Consider the following 22,562-nt stretch of genomic DNA (forward strand, 5'->3'; position numbering starts at 1 on the left):
ATGTTCTACATATAATAGGTTCACTAAGTATTGGTTGAGTAAATTAAAGAAGTGCTATTTTATGCTAAAATTTATCTATCCTAGATAGTACATTATAATGAGATTTTTAATAGCTCATACTTAAAATTTACTAGGTAAAAGACCACCTCTCTTTCTCCTCCTTATTTCTGCTAAATTCTCCTACTTAGTGGAACATTGCCTAAGGAAGATAGGAATAGGTTTAAATAAAACATACGAGCTTGGAGAGTATATCTTGTTTTAAAGCTTAGGTTGGTTTTCTTTCCTTTTGCGTCATAATCTCTTCCCTAGGGAAGAGATTTCTTTATGATTTTGTCAGTTGGTTACAAAAGGTTGTAAAATTATAGTGTTCAAAGGGATCCTAGAAATCATCATATTTAACCCAGTGATTTATAGGAAACAGAGTCAGGCTGTCTTGGTCCAAGTCCTTGGCTCCACTACTTACTTGGGATAAGTTTCTTAATTATTTTGGCCTCATTTTCCTCATCTGTATATTGGGAATAAAAATACTACTGATGTCATAGAATTGTTGTGAAGATTAAGTGAGATACTTAATTTCCAGTTCTCAGTACTGTGCCTGACACATAGTAAGAGTACCACATATTTTTAATTATCATTAATCATCATAATAACCCACTAAATTAATAGCTTAGCTGGGGCTCTGGGCTCTCAGTTTAGTATGCTTAATACATAAATAAGAATTATAAATCTCTTTCCAGGTTAACTACCATTATTTTCTTTCCTTCATCTCATTCTTTGTTTCAAGATAATTACATGATGACAGATTTCTCTTTTCAAGCTAAACATACTCAGCATTTCACCCATTACCACATCTGTAAGGACTTCTTTAATAGAAATTTTTAATTCGTTTTTTGGGGTTGGAGGGAGATAATTGGGTTTATACACATGTATATATATATATATATATAATTTGTATATTTATATATTTTAAATACATTTTATTGAAGTATAGTCAGTTTACAGTATTATGTCAGTTTCTGGTGTACAGCACAATACTTCAGTCATAAGGAACACACATATATTTGTTTTCATATTCTTTTTAACCATAAGTTACTGCAAGATATTGAATATAGTTCTCTGTGCTATATAGTATAAACTTGTTGTTTGTTTATGTATTTTTTAATGGAGGTACTGGGGATTGAACCCAGGACCTCGTGTCTGCTAAGCACACACTCTATCACTGAGTTATATCCTCCCCCTGAGTAGAACATTTTAAACTTAGTCATTCCTTTTAGCTTTTTATGCCACTTCCAGATAGCATTTTTCCTGTAAAGTTGAGTGATCTCACAGAAGCAGGTTTGTTTTTTTCAAGTTATAATAATGCAATCGACTTCCCAGCATAAGTTGGGTAAGTGCCACCCTGGCTTGGGCTGGGCTTAAAAGCAGAGGAAAAGCCCCTAGATAACCAGAGAGGAAGTATGATGTGGATAAATTATATACCGTCATCCTGGTTCTCACTTGTGCTGTAGGAGGCAGAGCATCTTTGATGCAGATCCTTTGAACAAGCAGGACACCACCTGCTCCAGGGAGGTGAGTGCCACAAAGCGTCTGCTACCTACCACAAATGCTTGCAAATTAGGCCTCTTCTATTGTATAAGGGATTTTTCTTCTTTCTTCAGTGAAAATGTGGGTCAGAACTCAGGGCATGAATTACTCCTTATTTAGACTGGTTGTTGATAGTTACAGGGAGTCCAACCTTTTGGCAGTATTTTAAAATGCTGGGATTGGGGTAGGGAATCATGGGGACAGTGGTCGGGGCTGGGGAATATATATGAACGTAATGGATTCATCTTTCTGGAAACTCTAGGATATAGAAAATTAGACCTTAGAGATTCTTGTGTATATTGGTATTTTGTGGCAGGAGAGCTCAGGGAGAGTAAATCACTAATAGTTACTGCTTGATTTTGGTGGCAAAAGTCTAGGCCTTGGAATAAGACAGTCATGGGTTTGAATCCAGCTATGCCACTTACAAACTATGTGATTTGGGGGCTGGTTACATAATATTGCGGAGCCTCCACTTACCTGTAAAGTGGAGATAATATCAAGTCTGCAGGGATTTTAAGCATAGATGTAATTTGTGTAATGTAATCAGTACCTTGTTAATTCTCAGTATCACATCATGGTTGTGTTTTTGCCTGTCTTGCTGCTGGCTGTCTCAAAATGTTCATTGTATGAAGGCAGCCTGCACCTCAAATGGGTCTATAGACGTTGGAACCAAATGTAGTTATCTGACAGCTCTTTTATTTTTTGTAATCGGGATGTAATTGACAAAAAAACATACTAGTTTCAGGTGTACAAATAAGGATTCAATATTTGTGTATATTGTGAATGATCACCACAGGAAGTCTAGTTAACATCCATCACCACACACAGTTACAAATTTTTCTTCTTGTGATGAGAATTTTTAGGTCTTACTGTCATAGCAACTTTCAAATATACAGTACAGTATTAAGTATAGTCACCATGCTGATAGCTCTTCATTTCATCTTGGGCAAGGTATGTAATTATTTCCTCACCCAAAAAGAAAGGATACCATTTATTAGGCTGAAATCACCAATATTTGACTGTTTTAGACTTATGAAAATAGCAATTTCATATGATTCAACCTTAAAAATATATTGCTGTCCCCAGAATTTACTTCTTGCCCAGCCTTTAAAAACTCAGTCCCATATTCTGCGTGGTTTGTGGTGAAGAATGGATATCAACATACATTAATTGAGTGAATGTGTGAATTAATAAATGAAAGCAGGGCTAGCCCTGGGGAAATCACATAGTGGTACATTTTTGTCCAAGTGAAATCGGATGAAACAATGTCCAGGATGTAAGCTTGAGTGGGAACTGAATTGCCAAAGCACAGCCTGCAGGAGGCATGTTTCATGGGGGGATTGCTAGAGAACTGAACAGCCACACTTTTGCTTTTGCTTTGGTCATATGAAACAGGATGTGGGGAGGCAGGGATAGTTTAACACCAGAGGCAGTGTCTCCTCCTCTGTTTTCTCCCTCTTACCTTGTCTCCAGACTCTGCTATAGCCAGCAATAATTGCTTAAATTGCTTTCCAGTCATTCTACTCCTAACAGTAGCTACTACTTTAAAGATAAGACCACAAATTACTTAAGTAGCATCACTATATATTCTTAGAGTCCTTTAGTCCAGTATGGCATATTCATAGTGTTGTTTGAACATTAAATGCTGTATTCAAATGAGTCCCCACTGGTGAGAAACTGTCTATTTCTAGGAAGTGTCCTCTTAGTGAAGACCAGTTATTCAGAGCTACTGCATTTTAAAAGTTAGGGCTAATGACCCAGGAAATGAAGGAAATGATTTGATGGTTACCTTAACAGCATAGGATAACAATCTATGTGAATCTCCTATAGCCCACTTCTTGCTACACCCAGAATTGCTCAGATTCAGGGAGGCTGATTCACCTCATTTAAGACTTCATGAGACTGATGTATTTAACAAAGGTGGGATCATTTTTTCTAATGACTAGAAAGCTTACATTCCTTGTTCAGGGCCTCCCCTTCTGCTAAATTAGTAATCAGAAAAGGCTTCATGGAATCGGAGCCTTTGTGGAGATTTGGGGGTTTGAGGTATCTTTCTTCAAGGCTGTGGTGAGGTCTGATGGTTGCCCTGTTACAGAGCACAGTTGACCCCTGAACAACAAGGGTTTGAACTATGTGGGTCCACTTATACATGGATCTTTTTCAATAGTGAATATTATAGTACTAACCACTCATGGTTAGTTAAACCCAAGGATGTGGAATCTTGAATAGGGAGGAATCATGTACATGAAAGGAAGTTGTATGAGTGGATTTTTGACTGTGTGGAAAGCTGGTGTCCCTAACCCCCCACTGTTCAAGGGTCAACTGTATACATATGGCTCCAGCAACAGGAAACTTCATCAATTTCCTCTTGTGGACTGTACCAGATGAACACCGACAACTTTTGTCTTTTTTACCCAACAATGTTTTACTGTCTGAGGTGACATCTCCTTTCTATTCTCAAAGTCTCCTTTCATGTAAGATACAATTAGTTGAATAGATTCCTGCAACTAAATGGCAATGATGATTTTGCAGATCCAACTCTCTGAGTTTGTACCCAGGCTTCGTTGGCTGGAGTTTGGAGTGAACTCAAGCTCTTCAGTTGCTCTTTAGCTCATACATTCTTGATTTACTGCCACAGTTAACTAGGAGCATGACTTTGTGCACAGATTTTGCTAGTTGAACTCTCAACTGAACTTATTTCTAAGTGCCTGGGAGGCACTTCCCATTTGTTTGCATTTACTACCAACAAGCAATCACGTGAGGTGGTTCTCTGGTGTGTGAGAGGAAATGGAAAAGGCATTGGAGGACAGTCAGGCATTAGATTAAGGAGCATCATCATCCTCACAATGCTTGTTGTCTTTCCCCAGTCGTCAGTTTATACCTCTCCTTGGACGCTCTGTGCTCTCCTGGCACTATGATAATCACAGCGCTTGCCAGGTGATATTTGCTGTCACTGTCCATGCTCCTGTCTCTGCAAGTAGATCAGTGGTTCTCAACCCTTTTTTTTTCTACTACAATTTTTCCAGCTCTGTCTCTGGGTGTAATTTAGTACTGTTGCTTTTTTTTAAGGCTTAAAATGTACAAATAATAGGTGACAATTCTCATTGTAAAGGACTCAAACAATAGTTAAAATTAATTAAAATATTTTATATATATGAATATTTAATATTGATAAGATTTTTTAAAAAGCAAAGTCCTGTGTTGGAATAACAATTTTATCTTTAACATCCATAATTATTCATTTATTCAATTATGGAGACTGTCAGCATCATATCTTTTATAGAGTCTTCATGGCTGGGCCTCCTTCCCTTTCCAATATGCTTTTAGAACTTGTAAAGTCATGTCTTCTGGCTAAGAATTGGAGAAAATTAAGACAACATTATGAATAGTTAGACATTAAAAATGCTATTTATGTTACAATTAGTGTTTAAAGAACATATTTATTCTTCATTGAAAAAATAAAAATTTTTCCCTTTAAGCTTTGTACTCATTTAAATCAAAGTGGTTATTTTTTGAGAGACTACTTACTGCTCTTGAATTACAGGCATTAACTATTGCTGTTACATAACCAGTGTCTTACTGTTTCATGGTGGTATTTTTATTATTATGGATCCAAATTCTCATTGTGAAGGAAAAATGGGGCTGGTCTAACAAGATAACTCACAAGTCTAGGAATGTGAAGGAGAGGCTGGGCTGGGCTAACAAGATAACTCACAAATCTAAATATTGGAATACTGATCTGAGTTCTGCTGGACTAACTTGTAAATCTAGGTTAATTAGTGTTGGTTTGCTGTTCATGTTTTTTTGCTAGCCAGCTGGGTTTTCAAAGATATATATCTGGCTTTGGAATGTTGGTTTCCGCCTCCCTGCCTCCACTTTTATGATAATGATGCTGCTAAAGCTGTTCCATGCCTATTGGCCAGATACCCCAAGCTTGTACTTCACCCTATAAAACCTCATGCACACATCTTGGAGGTGCTCAGAGCTTCGGAGCAGAAGCCCCTCTGAGCCCGCCGGCTTAATACATCTGAGTACTCCAACCCTCTGAGTGGTGCTTGTTTCTTGGCTGGCCTGTTGTTTCCGTAACATTTCTGGAGGCCCCAGCGAGATACAACCACGCCGGCCCCTTGAGTCACTGGACTGGTGGCTCCGCCCAACGGTATTCTGGGTTCTCCTTCGTGACGGCAACTCGGACCCCCAGGTGGCTGGGCTATAACCAGAGCCATACTCCGTGGAGGGACGGACAGACTCACCAGGTGGCCGTCCGGACAAGGTAGGAACCCCCAGGAGGAATCAGGTCCTGTCCCATTGGACAGAAGAGGAGGCTGATCCCCTCCTACAAGCTCTCCATCTGATGGTATTTCAGATGGGGAAATCAGGTCCTGTCCCAGTGGACAGAAGAGGAGGCGGATCCCCTCCTACAGGAAACAGGATATTGGTATTGGTGGGAGGACTGTTGTTAACCTCTGTGTGTGTGTGTGTGTGTGTGAGTGAATGAGTGGCCTGTGAAGCATGCCATCAGGCTCGAGTTTGTAGCTCCACGGCATTCTGCTATGGAGTTTGAGTGAGTCCCAACCTGCGGTTCTGTGGTGACCTCACACGGCTCAGGGCGGTATCAGTTCCTCAGGGTCCCGATCGGAGTCAGTGGCTTATACTGACCTGCCAAAGCTAAGAGGCACCTTCGTCCCTGTGAGGGGAGCGGCCAGGTGGAAGCAACGAAAACTATCCCTTGTCTTGTCTGCGACACCGGCACAGGGTGGCTACACTGGGAGGGAAAAGGACATAGACAGTCAATGAGTCAATGCCCCTGTGCCCTCAGAGGCTAGGACGCTATTTCTTTGAGAAAATCTCCTACCTGATTCTATCACAGAACACCCGAGACTTATTGTTCCCCTACTGAACTGACCCAAGTAGTGCCCCTTTTGCCTAGCCTCAGATCCCCAGGACTTAAGTTTAGAAACGAATTCGTTCAGGACTGGGCTCACCTGGCCTTGGAGGTCCCTTTTCTAGTCCATTTGTTTTACCATCCGCCGTCAGTCCCATGCCCCCGATACGTTAGTTCATGATATACAGAGGATTTAATGAAGAAAGCCCCTGGAGCTGCTTGAGGTCTTGAGCTCCAGAGATATCAGCTGTGACTTGAACCCAGACTCCCTGAGCAAATTAGCCTTCAAACAACTCACAGACCCAGCAAGAGAGCAGTCTCTCTGGGAACTCCAGTGTTTTGAGGAGTGAAAAAAGAAAAGATATAAAGGCTACCTTCCCAAACATCTAAAAAGAATGGGAGGCTCTAAGTCAAAACCCACCACTCTAGACTGCATGATTAAGAATTTCAAAAAGGGGTTCTCAGGAGACTGGAATTTGAATGACCCCTGGCAGGCTCTGCTCTTTGTGCGAGCTTGAATGGCCGGCCTTTGGAGTTGGGTGGCCCTCAGGAGGAACTCTGGACCTAGCAAGAGTGCGAGCAGTCTATCAAATAATCACTGGAACCCCAGGCCACCCAGATCAATTCCCCTACATTGACTCCTGGCTGAATATCACCCAGACTCTACCCCCATGGATTCGGTTCTGCTCAAATGGACCTGGACAATGCAAGATACTAGCAGCTCAGCCGGTCCAGGCCAAAAAGGACAGATAAAAAAAAATGAGCCTATTTTCCAGGGAGACACAGAGGACAAAATGTGCCTGCCCCCCTGTATGCCCCCGGGGCACCAACACATCCCCAACCTGAGGACCCAGAGGCAGAGCCCAGCCCCCACGCTGAGCTGGTAGGAAGGAGACTCCGGTCAGCACAAGCCGGGAAGCCAGCACCACTGGCCCTCCAAATGCCACTGCGGGAGACAAAAGGGCCACAATGAGTTGGGGAAAATGAGACTGTTCAGCCCGGGCACCCCGTACTCTGCTACCAACCCTTTAGCACCACAGCCCTTCTCAATTGTCACCATCATACTCCTTCCTACTCTGAAAAGCTGCCCAGCAACAGCAGCAGCAGCAGCAGCAGCTCCCACAGCTCTGGCACCACCTCCACCTCGGCCGCCGCCGCCTCCATGGCAACTATTGGGGAGCGCTGGCCCCTGCCCAGTCCCGAAGCGATGCTGGGATAGTAATAGGGCTCTGTCGCGAAGACATGCGAATGTTTGGTCTCTGTCCAGCCCACGATGATTTCTACTTGGTGGTATGTGACGATTGTAATCAGGCTGTCAAGCCGCAGGCTATGATTGACCTCGTAGAGTCTATCTTCCATTCTCACTGGCCCACCTGGGAAGATGTCCGCCAGCTGCTTCTGACTCTTTTCAATACGGAGGAGAGGAGAAGCATTCTCACTGAAGCACGAAAATGGCTGCAGGGTCGAGCCCCTGGGGACACAATGGATGTTGAGGGGTGGGCCATGACACATGCCCCTGACACCAGACCAGATTGGGACTTTAACACCCAAGAAGGAAGAGAAGCACTGCGTGAGTACTGGGAAGCCATCCTACAAGGGCTAAGAGTGGGAGTCAAGAAGCCAACTAACATGTCTAAAACGACCATGGTGACCCAGAGGCCAGACCCCCACTGACTTCTATGAGAGACTATGTGAAGCATTCCGAGTCTACACTCCTTTTGATCCTGAGGCCCAAGAAAACCAGCGGATGGTCAACGCTGCCTTCATAGCCCAATCATACCCAGATATACGCTGGAAACTCCAAAAACTGGATGGATTTGCAGGGATGAACGCTACACAGCTGCTGGAAGTAGCAAACAAAGTTTTTGTAAACCGAGAACGGGAAGCCCAATGAGAAGCTGACCAGCAAATGAAGCAGAAAGCCGCACTCCTTGCAGCAGCCCTGAGGAAAACAACTTCAGCCAGAATCCTGCACCACCCCGGAAGAGGGGACCCCAACCATGGATGCCCCTGGGCTGAGACCAGTGCGCATACTGCCAGGAGACAGGACACTGGAAGAACGAGTGCCCAAAACAGAAAGGATGGAAAGAGAGCACCCCCCAAAAGGCCTACTTATCAGCTGGAGCCACCAGCCAGTAATCACATCGGACTGGCTGGGGTTGACTCAGAATAGGAGAGACCAGGCTCCCTGCCCCTGGGCCCCCGGAAGCCCAAGGTCAAGATGTTTATAGGGGGCCAACCAATGACTTTTCAACAACAACACGAAGCCACACATATGGGAAAAACGGCTTTGGAGGCCCTCTTAAAGCAATACTTCCTAGTTTCTCGTCTCCCTACTCTGTGCGCATCAGTCTCCCAGCACTGCTTGCTCTGTGCACAAAACAATCCAAAACAAGGGCTCACTGGGCCAATGGGAATACAGCGATGAGGACTGGCTCCCTTTGAAGATTTAGAAGTGGACTTTACTGAACTTGGGCCCAGTAAGGGATATAAGTACCTGCTGGTTTTCGTCTGCACCTTCACAGAGTGGGTAGAAGCCTACCCCACCAGGACAGAGAAAGCAAGGGAAGTGACAGGCTCTCCTCAGGGATGTTATCCCTCGATTTGAAATGCCTACCTCCATCGGGTCTGACAATGGCAACCTTCGTGGCAGAAGTTGTACAGCAAATGGCAAAGGCACTGAGCATCCGCTGGAACCTGCACACAGCATACCGGCCTCAAAGCTCAGGGAAGGTAGAATGAATGAACAGAACTCTAAAACAAATGATAGCTAAAATCAGCCAAGAAACCCAGCTCCCCTGGGTGGATATTTTACCCCTTGCTCTGCTGCGAATAAGATGCACCCCAAGATTTAATATTGGGTACTCTCCCTTTGAAATCCTCTATATGGGTGACCGCCACCTTTAGTCAGGATGAGAAATCCTACCCCAGAAACAGGAAATTTAGGGTTCCACCAACAACTTTTGGGACTAGGACAAGTACTACGAGAAGTTTGGGGTTGGGTGATAGAGAAAACCCCCATTTCATTAGGGGTCCAAGTGCATCCCCATAAACCAGGTGACCAGGTATAGGTGAAGGATTGGAAAAAGGAACCTCTCAAACCAACATGGAAGGGACCATATTTAGTGGTATTAACTACCCCTACAGCTGTTAAAGTTGCAGGAATCATCCCTTGGATCCATCACTCCAGGGTTAAGAGAGCGACTTCACCTCAGACAGAGGGTCCCTGGAAAATTGAGAGTGTCCCGGGAGACCCGCTCAAGATCAAGAGGGACCAGAAAAGGATCGACGAGCCCTGCTCTAGCCACACCCGGAAGCTGGCTAGTCAACGCATGGCCGAAGCTTGAGGAAAGCTCAACGCAGCTGTTAAACGTGTTTCTTTTGTGCTCCCTTGCCTTTTTCCTTGTTTGCTATACTAGTCTGCATACTAGCAGTGGGGCTAGCTATCACCGCCCTACCTGACTGAAACATAGGCCATAGAATCCTGATAGCTATTTTATACCTTGTTCTGCAAAATCAGATTGACTCTCTGGCCGAGGTGGTCTTACAAAACAAGAGAGGTCTGGACCTACTCACGGCCAAAGAGGGGGGACTATGCCTCTTCCTAAACGAAGAGTGCTGTTTTTATGCCAATCAATCAGAAATTGTCAGAGAGATGGTTCAAGAGTTACAAGACCGAGTGAAAAAGAGAAAACATATTTTAGATAAGAGCCAATGGACAGGCCCCCGGGGCTGGACCTCCTGGCTGGCACTGTTCATAGATCCCTTGCTCCTAGTTTTTGCAGTTCTGCTGTTTGGGCCCTGTGTCCTAAACTTCCTGACCCACTTTGTCAGTGAGCGGATAGAGGCTATAAAACTTCAGATGTTAGCCTCCAATTACGAGCCCCTGCACAAGATAAGTGATGATGCTTACTCCAACTAGGGTTGTGAAAGCATCAAGAGGGGGGAATGTGAAGGAAAAACCGGGCTGGTCTAACAAGATAACTCACAAGTCTAGGGATGTGAAGGAGAGGCTAGGCTGGGCTAACAAGATAACTCACAAATCTAAATATTGGAATACTGATCTGAGTTCTGCTGGACTAACTTGTAAATCTAGGCTAATTAGTGTTGGTTTGCTGTTCATGTTTTTTTTGCTAGCCAGCTGGATTTTCAAAGATATATATCTGGCTTTGGAATGTTGGTTTCCACCTCCCTGCCTCCACTTTTGTGATAATGATGCTGCTAAAGCTGTTCCATGCCTATTGGCTGAATACCCCAAGCTTGTACTTCACCCTATAAAACCTCATGCGCACGTCTTGGAAGTGCTCAGAGCTTCGGAGCAGAAGCCCCTCTGAGCCCGCCGGCGTAATACATCTGAGTACTCCAACCGTCCGAGTGGTGCTTGTTTCTTGGCTGGTCTGTCGTTTCCGTAACATCATTCTGCTTTATTGCCTTAGGCATTTTTAATTAGTTAGGTATTTTAACTGGTTTGTATCTGAGAAAATGTTATACTTGTTGTTTTGTCCAGAAATACTGCATGTGAATTTTTCTAAAATGATTTATTTTGTTGAGAGCTCTCCTATTTTTTTCCTATAACGATCTATCTGTCAGCTGAAAATGTAGTATCACTTATTTTTCCTGAAAGTGAGGTATCACTTCTTTTACATTTGCTTTATTCTTACACTATCTCACCATCTCATCTGGGATGAAGATAAGGAGCCAGCAGTCTTTTTATTCTAATTAATTTCACAAACAATAGTGAATGTCTATCATGTACCAGACACTCCTTTCAACACTAAGTCTTCATAGAGAAATAAGAGAAGCCAACAGGTAAACTCCTTAATGCCATGCTGTGTGACGCGTGCTACAGCACAGATGATAAGGAGGGTGGGTGGGGCACAGGGGAGGACTGGCTGGCTGCGTCCACCTGGGAGCTCAGGGAAGCTGTTTAGAGAAGGTTGGTTTTTAGCTGAATCTGTAAGAATGGATTCATTTATCAGGAATAAGGAGGAAAGGACATTCTAGGCTGAAGGAACCACATGGACAAAGCATGGAGAGGTGAAATAGTATGGTGCTTTTGGGAAATTAACTGAGGCAGAGGCTTGAGGACAGTACTGTTTTCTGGAGTATATTCTTGGTGGCTGGTATACCTTTCATAGTAGAATACATTGTGGACAAAATAAAATGTTGACTGGGGTTATTGGGGGTAATTATGAAGGGATCTATGTGATGATGGCCAAATAAATAAAACAAAATAAATATAATATAAAATAAATAAAATTAAATACTTTTCCTCAAAATTCCCACAACTGTTTGTCACTGGAAGTAGAGTTGTTGAAGAGACAGAATGCAAACTAACTGCTGACTGATGGTATTTTCAGTTCTCTTCTCAGCCTCCCTGCGTTAACCCAGGACCATGTGGGCCTGGGCACTGTGGATGCTCCCTCTACTCTGCAAATCTGGCCTGGCAGGTAGGTCAGCCTGTGCCCTTTTGTGGATTATGTGATTCTTTTTGCCTTCTTTGGATAAGAATTATGAACTTGAGAGCAAAGGGACGCCTGGACATGGGCACACATAAATGGACAATTGGGGATTTGTGACGTCCCTGAATTTGTGTGTGTGCATGTTGATATGTACTTATGTGTGTGCAGATTTTGCAGGATGGTCTACCATATTTTCAAAAGGAGATACAAACCCCCAAAAGTTCAGGATTCACTGTCTTACAGTAATGGTAGGTACTTATCTTGATAGTTTTTGTGTCAAATGCAGCGGTGTCATATAAAATACACACAATAATACATACAATTTTCACACTATTTGCCATAAATTCTAAGAATATAAAGGGAAATGATGAAACAATGTATTTCTACAATGGTCCAACTCAAAACTATGAGCATAATACCCATATAATACCTTGCAGATCTGAAATATATTACTTTCATCACACATTATGTTTAAAAAAAATTAAGACCAGAGAAAAAGAAGTGGGGATTGGGCCCTGGGAAGGTTGAAAAAGTATGTAGTATACCTACTAGTCTTCTCAGGCTGAAATAACAAAATATCACAGATTGAGGGGCTTAAACAACAGGAATTTATTTTCTCACAGTTCAGGAGGTTAGAAGTCCAAGATCAAGGTGCCTGCAGAGTTGATTTCCTCTGACATCTCTCTCTTTGGCTTGCAGATGGCCAGCTTCCTGCTGCCTCTCCACATGGTCATCTCTCTGTGTGTCTTAATCTCCTCTTGTTATAAGGACACCAGTCAGATTGGATTAGGGCCTAAACTAACAGCCTCGTTTTAACTAATGCCTCCTTAAAGGCCCTATCTCTAAACAGTCACCTTCCGAGGTACTGAGAGTTAGGACTTCAACATTTGAATCTGAGGGGAGAAACACAATTCAGCCCATAACATGTAGTAACCAGGGGTCACCCAGAGGGCAGTTGTCATCCAGAGATAATGAGAATGTCTTCCAGACATATGTCCTGGCATGGCCTGCCTTCTAGCTCCCTGGGGTCACACCTGTGGCACTCTGGGGCTTTGTAGACAATACGAGGAGGTAGGCCTGTGTCTCCCCACCTCATTCAGTTACTCCTGGCCACCTCAGAAATCAACAGTTGCTCCCAGTTATCCAATTTAGAGTTCTATTTATGAGCATCATGATACCTTTCCCCTCAACTTGTCTTTTCCTATCTTCTATCTCTGTCTTCTCTTCTTAACACCCTTTACTCACACCATTTCCTACCTAACTGTCCCCAGTTTCTACGTTACTTCCTATAGACTCTTTCCCTTGGTCTCAGATTTGCCTTTCTTCTACTTCAAAACATTTAAAAAATACTAATTTTTCAACAACACGAAAGTGATACGAGCATAGAGGGAAGAAAAGAGATGGAAAATATCTTTTTTATTTTGAAAAATATTCCTTTTGCATGAGGGAGATTCTCTGATAAGCAAGAACATTCTCCCAGTCTTTCTTAGAAGAAAGCTATGAATGTATCTCCTTATTTCAAAAATAGAGGCACTAGTTATTTATAGAAATGTAGTCATATTGTTATGTCTTTTTTTTTTTTAAGATGTGGGAGAAGGATAGATGTGTGTGAGGGTCAAATCTAGCTTTCAGTTGTCCATTTAAAAAAAACAATTTTCTTTTCAAATAATTTTAGATTTACACAAAAATTGTGAAGATAGTACAGAGAGTTCTTACATACCCCTTGTCTAGTTTCCCCTGTTGTTAATATCTTATAGTACCATTTTTGCCAAAACTAAGAAACTGATATTGGCACATGACTGTTGACTAAATTCCAGACTTTACTTGGATTTTACTAGTTTTTTCCTTAATGTTCTCTTTCTGTTCCAGGATCTAATTCAGGGTAGCAAATCGCATTGAATTGTCACTTCTGGTCTGTGACAGTTTTTTAGTCTTTTCTTATTTTTTATGACTTTGATAGTCTTGAGGAATACTGGCCAGTACTCCTGGGGTTTTGTAAAAAATAGAGCAGAGGTGAAATGCCCTTCATTGCTCTATCACAATTTTATATATATATATATATATATATATATATATATATATATATATATTTGTGACAGTCTTCTGATGAAGAGTTGATATTCTAGTTAGAAGTCAAACAAGACTTAAAATAGGCACATTGGTTGCCAGCAAGTAGAAAGACAGGACAAGAGACATGAGCTCTGCCAGCCATGGCAGCTCTAGTACGTGCATCAAGGCATGTGTGGGATCCACACCAGATAACTGAAGCTAGAAATGGTAATCATAAGTAAAGCAAGAAAGTGTAAGTGAAGCCTAGTATTGTTTGTAGATTTGTTTCCTTTTTTATTCCCATTCCTCCTTGACTCCCTGATTTGTGATACAACAAATCTAAAATGACCTGAGATACATATGCAGAATTAGAATGTCATGAGAACACACAAGAAGAGGGAAAACTACTGTTAAAGTGAATTCCTCCCTAAGTCTTAGTATCCTGGGTTTTTAGAGCAGGCTATCTATATTTTAGATTAGTCAGGAAACATTGTTTATGCTGCAAAAATAAACAAGCCTAAATCTTTGTGTCTAAGACAACAATCTCTACCTGTCTATCACAGGTCAGCAGGGACCCAGGCTGATGGAGGCTCTACCATTCTAAAATTCCCACCATCTCAACATGGATTTATAAATCATGTAGGGGCTGAGGGAGGGAGAAAGGAGAATCAGAGAATCATGCACTAGCATGTAAATGCTTCTCTCACATCAATGGCCAAAGAAAGTCATATGGTCATGCCTAATTTCAAGGGGGCAAGGAAGTAAAATCTTCCCATGTTTCTAGGAAGGGGGAATATTGATGAGCACTGAAAATATTGCTGGGAATTCATTTTATTTATCACCCATCTATTCTGTAATACCTGCGTAGGGAATCAGAATATGCCACCCCAAAATATACCACTTTGGCATAAGGATTATTTTGGTCTTGGAGGTAAATGAGAATCAATAGATGCAGAAAGAAAGACTTTCTGCAGCTTCCTTTATCTGTCTAAAAGCCTAAACTCCTGAAAAAAATGAGGACTGCCATAAATCTTCTCTCCCAAGAGTTTTATAGTCATGAAGAAGACAGAAAGTCAGTGCCAGGATGGATCTGCATACACAAGCCTTGCTCTATAAGTCCCCACATATATTTTACCTTTCCACAGCTTGCCACCCTTCAAAGCCTAAATTCCTTTTTCTTTATCTTGTCACTTCTCTACAAATTTATTGGGTTTTTGTTAAGATGCTGTCTAAGCCCAAGTTTTAACCACCCCTTTGAGTTTTTCTTCATTGAGATTTCTCCTACATGATGTGCACTGCATGCATTAACATACTGTTTACCCTTATTAATCTGTCTTTTTTCAATTCAGTTTTCCAGGTGTCCAACTAGAGAACCTAGAAGGGTAGAAGGAAAAATAATATAGCTCCACAAAAGAGCTCAGGTGGGGTAGAAAACAATTTCTCTTCTTCTGATACCTTGTGACACTAATGGTTCTGGAAACCAGACATTTGACTCTCTTCTGGCTTAGGGTTTTATGTAGATTAATCAGTGCTGCAGAAGGAGCTAAGGAGAGGTATTCAAGGAAGAATAGTAAAGACCAGGGTTCACTGAGGTTTGATGGGAGTCTGTATTTGGATCCATGAAAATCTATTTTTACTTTGATTTTTTGTGGGGCTGGCTTTGATTCAGCCAGTGCAAGGTAGAGTGAGAATGAAGAAGGAAATAAAATAAAATATGACTATAGGGTCCATAATGAGACTTTTCTGGGGAGACAGGGAAAGGCATCTCATTTCATTTTCCAACAAATGATCAACCCTAAAATCCTGCTGAGAAGTTTATGTGAGGGGCATTATTGAAATGGAGGTTGGAGGCAGGCTAATATTGGACAACTATTTGTAAGGAACTTGGCCAAAGGACTAAAGACAGACCCATGTGTACACACAGACGCACAGCCAAAGTCCCTGAGCCAGGGAGTACGTCGGCCAGTATGAAAGTCATTCCTCTGGGAACACTGTTGGCTGACAATTGTAGGATTTTGCATGTTCCCCTGGCAGTTGTGAAGTGTGGAATCTGTAAATTTTCTGCTTGCTGACTCAAGGAATCCTCAGGAGAGTTTCAAGCTATGTGGGCTGCTTGAGAAATGCATTACTGGTCTAGCTTCTATTCTCCACATAATATGCGGTATTATTTGCTTCAGGTCCAGTTAACGTTGGTCTTTGTAAGCATTTGGACTTGGAGATCACCAGCTTTGTCATGGCTTTCAGCATGCAAGTAGCATAGATAGAAAGTCTTTGACTTAACTGTTGACTGATGGGTGCTGTCAGGATTAGATTCGTGTACAGGACTCAGGAAGGAAGCTTCTCAGGAAAAAGCTGGAAATGTTGGCACAAAATGAAGGCACCTTGCTCTCCCTCACTCTTAATTGTCATTCCCTGGGGCTCCTTTACCTATGTGGACAATGCTCGTTTCATAGACCATATATATATTTTAACTGAAGTAGAGTTAGTTTACAGTGTTGTATTAGTTTCTGGTGTACAGCACAGTGGCTTGAGTTATACATATATGTATGTGTATATATATTTCTTTTCAAACTTTTTTTCAGTACAAGTTACTACAAGGTATTACATATACTTCCCTATGCTATACAATAGGGCCTTGTTGTCTATTTTATATATAGTATTTAGTATCTACAAATCCTGAACTCCCAATTTATGCCTCCCTCCATAACCATAAGCTTGTTCTCTATGTCTATGAGTCTGTTTCTGTTCATTTGTGTCATTTGTTTAGATTCCACATATAATTAATATCACCTGGTATTTTTCTTTCTTTCTTTGGCTTACTTCACTTAGTATGATGATCTCCAGGTCCATCCGTGTTGCTGCAAATGGCATTATTTTATTATTTTTTATGGCTGATTAATATTTCATTGTATATATATATATCACAACTTCTTTAGCCAATCATTTGTTGATGGACATTTAGGTTGCTTCCATGACTTGGCTATTGTAAATAGTGCTGCTATGAACTTTGGGATGCATGTATCTTTTCAAATTAGAGTCTCCTTTGGATATATGCCCAGGAGTGGGATTGGTGAATTATATGGTAAATCTATTTTTAGTTTTTTAAGGACTCTCCATACTATTTTCCATAAAGGCTACACCAAACTACATTCCCACCAACAGTGTAAGAGGGTTCCCTTTTCTCCACACCCTCTCCAGCATTCATCGTTTGTAGACTTTTTAATAATGGCCATTCTGACTGGTGTGAAGTGAAACCTCATTGTAGTTTTGATTTGCATTCATAGACCAAATATATTAATGAATATATAAATCCCAAAGTCCTAAACCTGAACAAAACAGTGAATGCCACCTGCCCTGGAGCACTTTACTACTGCCTTCCTGTTAGAATGTATTACCTCTGGCAGTGGGGAGGATATAGCTCAAGTGGTAGAGTTCATGCTTAGGTTCATCCTGGGTTCAATCCCCAGTGCCTCCTCCAAGTAGAAATAAATAAACCAGATTACCTCCCCCTCATAAAACAAACAAACAAACAAAGCAGGATATGTATTACCTCTGACAGAGTTGAAATGCATACAGTATTAGTCAGATGTGCAGAGAAAATTATAACATCCTTATTTTCTATGATTAGGCTAATCAGTTTCAAAAGTCCCCACTCCCTTGGAAAGCCATGCAAGGCTAAGGAAGGGGATAGGGTGGGTAGCACTTACGTTTGTTACTACTGTGTCAGTTTCTTCTGATTTACAGCGTCTTTCAGCTAATTCAGTCTCCCTGGTGTAAGTGTGCACTTAACCAGAGTTTCTGCCTTTACCCTGATCCTCCTTAAGGTGGTATATGGGTATATGAACAAGGTTTATGTCACTTCAGAGTCTTGGGCAAGGGCTCCGAAATCCATGTGAGTAAGACCTTGTGTTGCTATCTGTTCTTCTCTGGACTGTCTGCTGTGGTCTCATCCCTCCTCTGCTGTTTGCTGTGGGGCAGCTGGCTTTGCCTGGGCTTTGGGGCATCATGCTGGCACCTACTCCAGAAGTTCATGCCCCAGTCCTTTGCCTGTGGTCTGGACGTCCCCTTGTGCACAGAAATCTCTTCACCCGAATCCCAGGCCTGGGCCAGCCCTGCACGTCTACACCCACACCCGCCCCCTTACCCTGAGACACTGGGGACTTCTGGATCCCTGCATGGTACACTGTACCTGTCTAGAGCTTACCTGAACAGCTGGCCCAGCCCGCCCTCTGCCAGTGCAATGTTAGAACTTCTACGTTATGCTGAAACAGGCTTCATCTAGACTTGTCACCTCCCCCAGGCTGTGCCTGGCAAAGTAGGCACCAGTCCAGATGACTTCGGTTCATCAGACTCATCTGCACATTTGTACTGCTCCACCGAGAACACTGACATCTGAGCGCTTTGCTCTGTCTTACTTCCACCCCTGTCCCAATATTTTACTTGCTAGAAGTGATGGACTTTTTCTTACTTCTTGCCTGGTAGGGATTTCCCTCATAGAAGCACTAGAGATTTGCTTTGTTACGTAAAGGTAACTTAAGAAGTTGCCTTTCTTTCTCAAAAATGCCTGCTTCTTAAGAATATGGTCTTACCAGTGGCTCAGAAAGAAGTTAGTTGGAGCCTCAGAGCTGAACATTGCCCTTAGCTTAAAATAGTCCTTAGTTCTTAATTGTGTGTATGTGAGCGTGTGTGCATGTGTACGATGAGCCCCTTGGTCATCTGGTGAAGCCTATGGACCACCTCTCAAAGTAATATTTGTAAATTCATAAATAAGACACACAGGGTTACAAAGGTTCCCTAATATACTGAAATGACATTATTAAAATATTTTAGAAACAAGTTTGTGATGTAGTAATATCTATGTGCTTATTTAGTAACACATTAAATAAGAAGACCTAATAATTAGTTTGGTAACAGTGACGATAGTATTTGATATTTCCAGGTATTACAACAACAGAAATATAATATGAAAATAGCTGTCACTTTTAATGGTGACAAAGTCACAAGTAGTGATATTACTATGGGTTGTTAGACCCCATTCACAATGGAAGGAAATTGTAAATTTCAGCAATATGTTAGTGAAAAATAAAGACGAAAAAATTTTCCCCACTTAAATTCATGCACTCCTGCATTCCTATCTTGGGCACCTTGAGGGTCTAGATCCCAGTTCTAGGTGGTAGTGTCTGCTCTTTCTATGAAGGGATGGATGTTATTGGGTGGGGAACTACAAGGAGCAAGATTTTGAAGACATGAAAATACAGCTGAAGATTTTTCAGAAATTTTCTCTATTATACAATCTTTTGAGGAAAATTATTGATACATAGGGTTGAAGTAGGGCATAGCTCAGCATTTTGCATTTTTCTCTGCCCTGCCACGTCATCCATTGCCCAGTTATCCAGAGTGGTTCTATCATTTGATGCTTTACTTAGTATTTCATTAGCACTTTCTGTTTGTCTAGTGTTTTAATACAGTTTTTGCTTCTCAAATGTTGCTTTGAGTAAAAATATATAAAAAGTATTTTTTAAAAAGTAGCAATCTAGGTTTTCAAAGGGAATAATTGAAGAGATGGAGTTAGATTCTCTCCATGGCCCTAATTAGGAGGACCTTTTATACCTAGTAACTAACCAAGAAATCCAGCTTTCAATCAGCCTGTTTTCCTCAAAATGTTCAGATGTTGGCAATATTTATCATGTACTGAAGTTACTGTGTTTGTATGTGTTTTTTTTTTTTAGCTCTGCCAGCTAAGCCTGAAAACATTTCTTGTGTCTTATACTATATGAATAATTTTACTTGCACGTGGAGTCCAGAGAAAGAAGACAATTCTACATCATATATAGTTAGCAGAACTTAGTAAGTATGGGAGCTTGTGTGCTGTCAGTGGGAGTAAGGGGAGGAGGTAGAGGCTCCTGGTTCATTCATGACTCAGGTCACTTTTGAAGTAAAATGTTTCCTCAATTATAGCTTCTGGGTGACCATTATTTGCATCCAGTGGCTGGGGGGACATCCTTGCTGACAGGATCAACAACCAGAGAGGGCAGGGAGGTACAGCTGCATGGTGACCTCCTAGAGCTGCAGGGTTGGTGGAGATGAGTCACCAGTTGTAAGTACAGTGGGGAAATCTGCTTATATATTATATTTAAGTATAGTCCTCCTCTGTCCAGAATGTGTTATAAAATTGCTCATTCTTCGTGAATCCAGATATAGTAAATAGGGTTATAAACCAGAACTAAGCGCAGATTTACCTCAGTCTGCCACTAATTTCCTGTGTGACCCCTGAAAAACAGTATTCCACCAGGACAAGGATGCCCGTTTTTTGTTTTTTTTTTAAACTACATCAAGCATTGCTTTCTATTCTAATTCTATTCGAATAAAAATTATAATTTCTTAATTATAATTCTAAGCAAAAGCTAGATGTTTTAGTGTATATGGGCAGGGATTTTTTGAAAGTTAAAAAATGGCCCATTACATCCTTCATGGTCCCCCAGGAATAAGGAGACCTGTGCTGGGAACTATTGAAAGATGATCTGTAAACCTTTTTCATTTCAAAAAGACAGTCTGTAGTTCCAAGCTTTTGTTTTGTTTTTAAATACCAGATCTCAAGTGTATTCCTTTTTTTTCACTCCTTGGAAATTAGTAACTAGTATTATAAGAGAAGTTCACCTTGTGTTTTACAGTAGAAGAAAGGGGGAAAAAAGCAAACAATATTCCTTGTTGCACTGATATATCAATGAATATGTCAGAGAGGTGATTTAAAACAGGCCAGCAAACTTTTTCTGCAAAGAGCCAGATAGTAAATATTCTAGGCTTAGAGGGATATGGGTCTCTGTCAAACTGTTCAGCCCTGCTGCTGTAGCAGGAAAGCTGCTATAGACAACATGTAAACCAGTGAACTCGACTGTTTTCCAATAAAACTTTATTTGTGAATCGTGGAATTTGAATTTCATATAATTTTCACATGCCACAAAATATTCTCCTTTTGCTTTTGGTCCCCTCCACAATCATTTAACAATTTAAAGCCTGTTCTTAGACTGTGGGCCATACAAGAAGAGGAGGTGGGCAGTATTTGACTTGCAGACTATAGTTTGCTGTCCTGACCCTACTTTAGAAAATAAGAATGATAAAGGCCCAATAATCCATTGTCCAAATGACTTATCTTCTCCTAGACTTACTGGCTCTGGACCCAGTGCTGAATAGGAAATACCAATAGAATGAAAATCTGGAAACCTAGACAGATTTAGTCCTATTTTTCTGTTTTAAAGAGTCATTTTCCCCACTTGTATCACTCCCTGTGGATGGTCAGAATTATCACCAGCTGCTCACGAGAAGCAGGAAACCCCTGGGTGTCCTCAGGACCTGCATGCACAGCCCCCCTTGATGACCCCAGGACTGCATGTGTTTTTGTGAGCTTCTCACTGAGAATATCTCTTCCAGGCAGAATAGAAGGATTTCGTTGTGGGTGGTCGGCCCTGAGAGCAGGTTACAGTGGGTCAGTGGGATGAACACAAAGCCTACTGGTGCCTAAGAACAATAGGAATTGATTTTTCCTTGGGGAAGAAAAAGAGAAGTTGGGATGCCTTCATGGAGGTAGTAGTTTTTGAAATGGAGACTTGAAGGAGCTCTAGAGGTATAGAGAGAGGGAGAAAGGGTGTTTCTCAAAGGGTACAGCATGAATAAATGCAAAAAAATTCAACCATAGTAATAGTACTAATAACAAAAATAATAGTGTCTCCCATTTAGACTATGTGCCTGACATTTTAATGAATTAGCTCATTTCATCTTCATAACAATCCTATTTTACTGTTGTATTACTATTCGCGTTTTAGAGATGAGAAAACTAAGACACAGAGAGGTTAAGAAACTGGCCCAAGGCACAGGGTTAACAGGGGCAAAGCCAAAATTCAAACCTGGTCTGCTTCCAGAGCCTGTGCTCATAACCACAACACAACATTACCCTGGAGGCCTTTTTGTGCTTTGCTCCCTCACCCCCTGCACTTGTAAACCCTTGCAAGGTGGGCCTCCTTTTCTGTTCTCAGCCTACCTCATCTCCCACATAATCCCCAGAGCAATGTGGACTATAGCTGTACCCTCCCATCTGATTCCTACCCATATATACTTGTTTTCATTAAGTACAGCTTGATGAGGTTTAAATGATCTATCTAGGAAAATAATTTTAAAGAGTTTTCTGGGAACAATATACACCAATGGCAAAAAATTCAATCTGAAAAATATAAAGAGTGTAAAAAATCACCCAAAATCCCGCCACCAAAATAACAATTTTTAACATTTTGATGAAGACCTTTCCAAACATTTTTAAGAATAGTTATATAAATGTATAAATTTATATAAATGTGATCATTCTGTATATAATATGAATCCTTTTTTCCAGCAGCAATAGAGTACAGGCATCTTTCCATATTAATAAGTATAATTGTATTAACAACTATCATTATATTTCTATTTATGTGTCTACCATAGTTTATTTAACAAAGCCTCTTTGATTTTTTAAAAAAATAACTTCTCAAGGCTAGAATCAGAGATTTTCAGGGGCCTATTAATTACTTCTTACCAACAGGAAATGCATTGTA

General features: G+C 41.4%; 1 protein-coding gene across 1 annotated transcript in view; it reads left to right on the top strand.

The window, feature by feature from the left end:
• Positions 1 to 1,392: 1,392 nt before the first annotated feature.
• The window catches only part of IL31RA (interleukin 31 receptor A), a 60,165-nt gene continuing 38,995 nt past the window's right edge, over positions 1,393 to 22,562 (top strand). The window contains exons 1-3 of the mRNA XM_006187373.3: positions 1,393 to 1,569; positions 11,830 to 11,919; positions 19,710 to 19,827. Coding sequence (XP_006187435.1) covers positions 11,865 to 11,919; positions 19,710 to 19,827 — 173 coding nt within the window. The 5' untranslated portion in view covers positions 1,393 to 1,569; positions 11,830 to 11,864. The remainder of the gene's footprint in view (positions 1,570 to 11,829; positions 11,920 to 19,709; positions 19,828 to 22,562) is intronic.

Source organism: Camelus ferus, chromosome 3 (assembly GCF_009834535.1).
Source record: "Camelus ferus isolate YT-003-E chromosome 3, BCGSAC_Cfer_1.0, whole genome shotgun sequence".
Taxonomy (NCBI): domain Eukaryota; kingdom Metazoa; phylum Chordata; class Mammalia; order Artiodactyla; family Camelidae; genus Camelus; species Camelus ferus.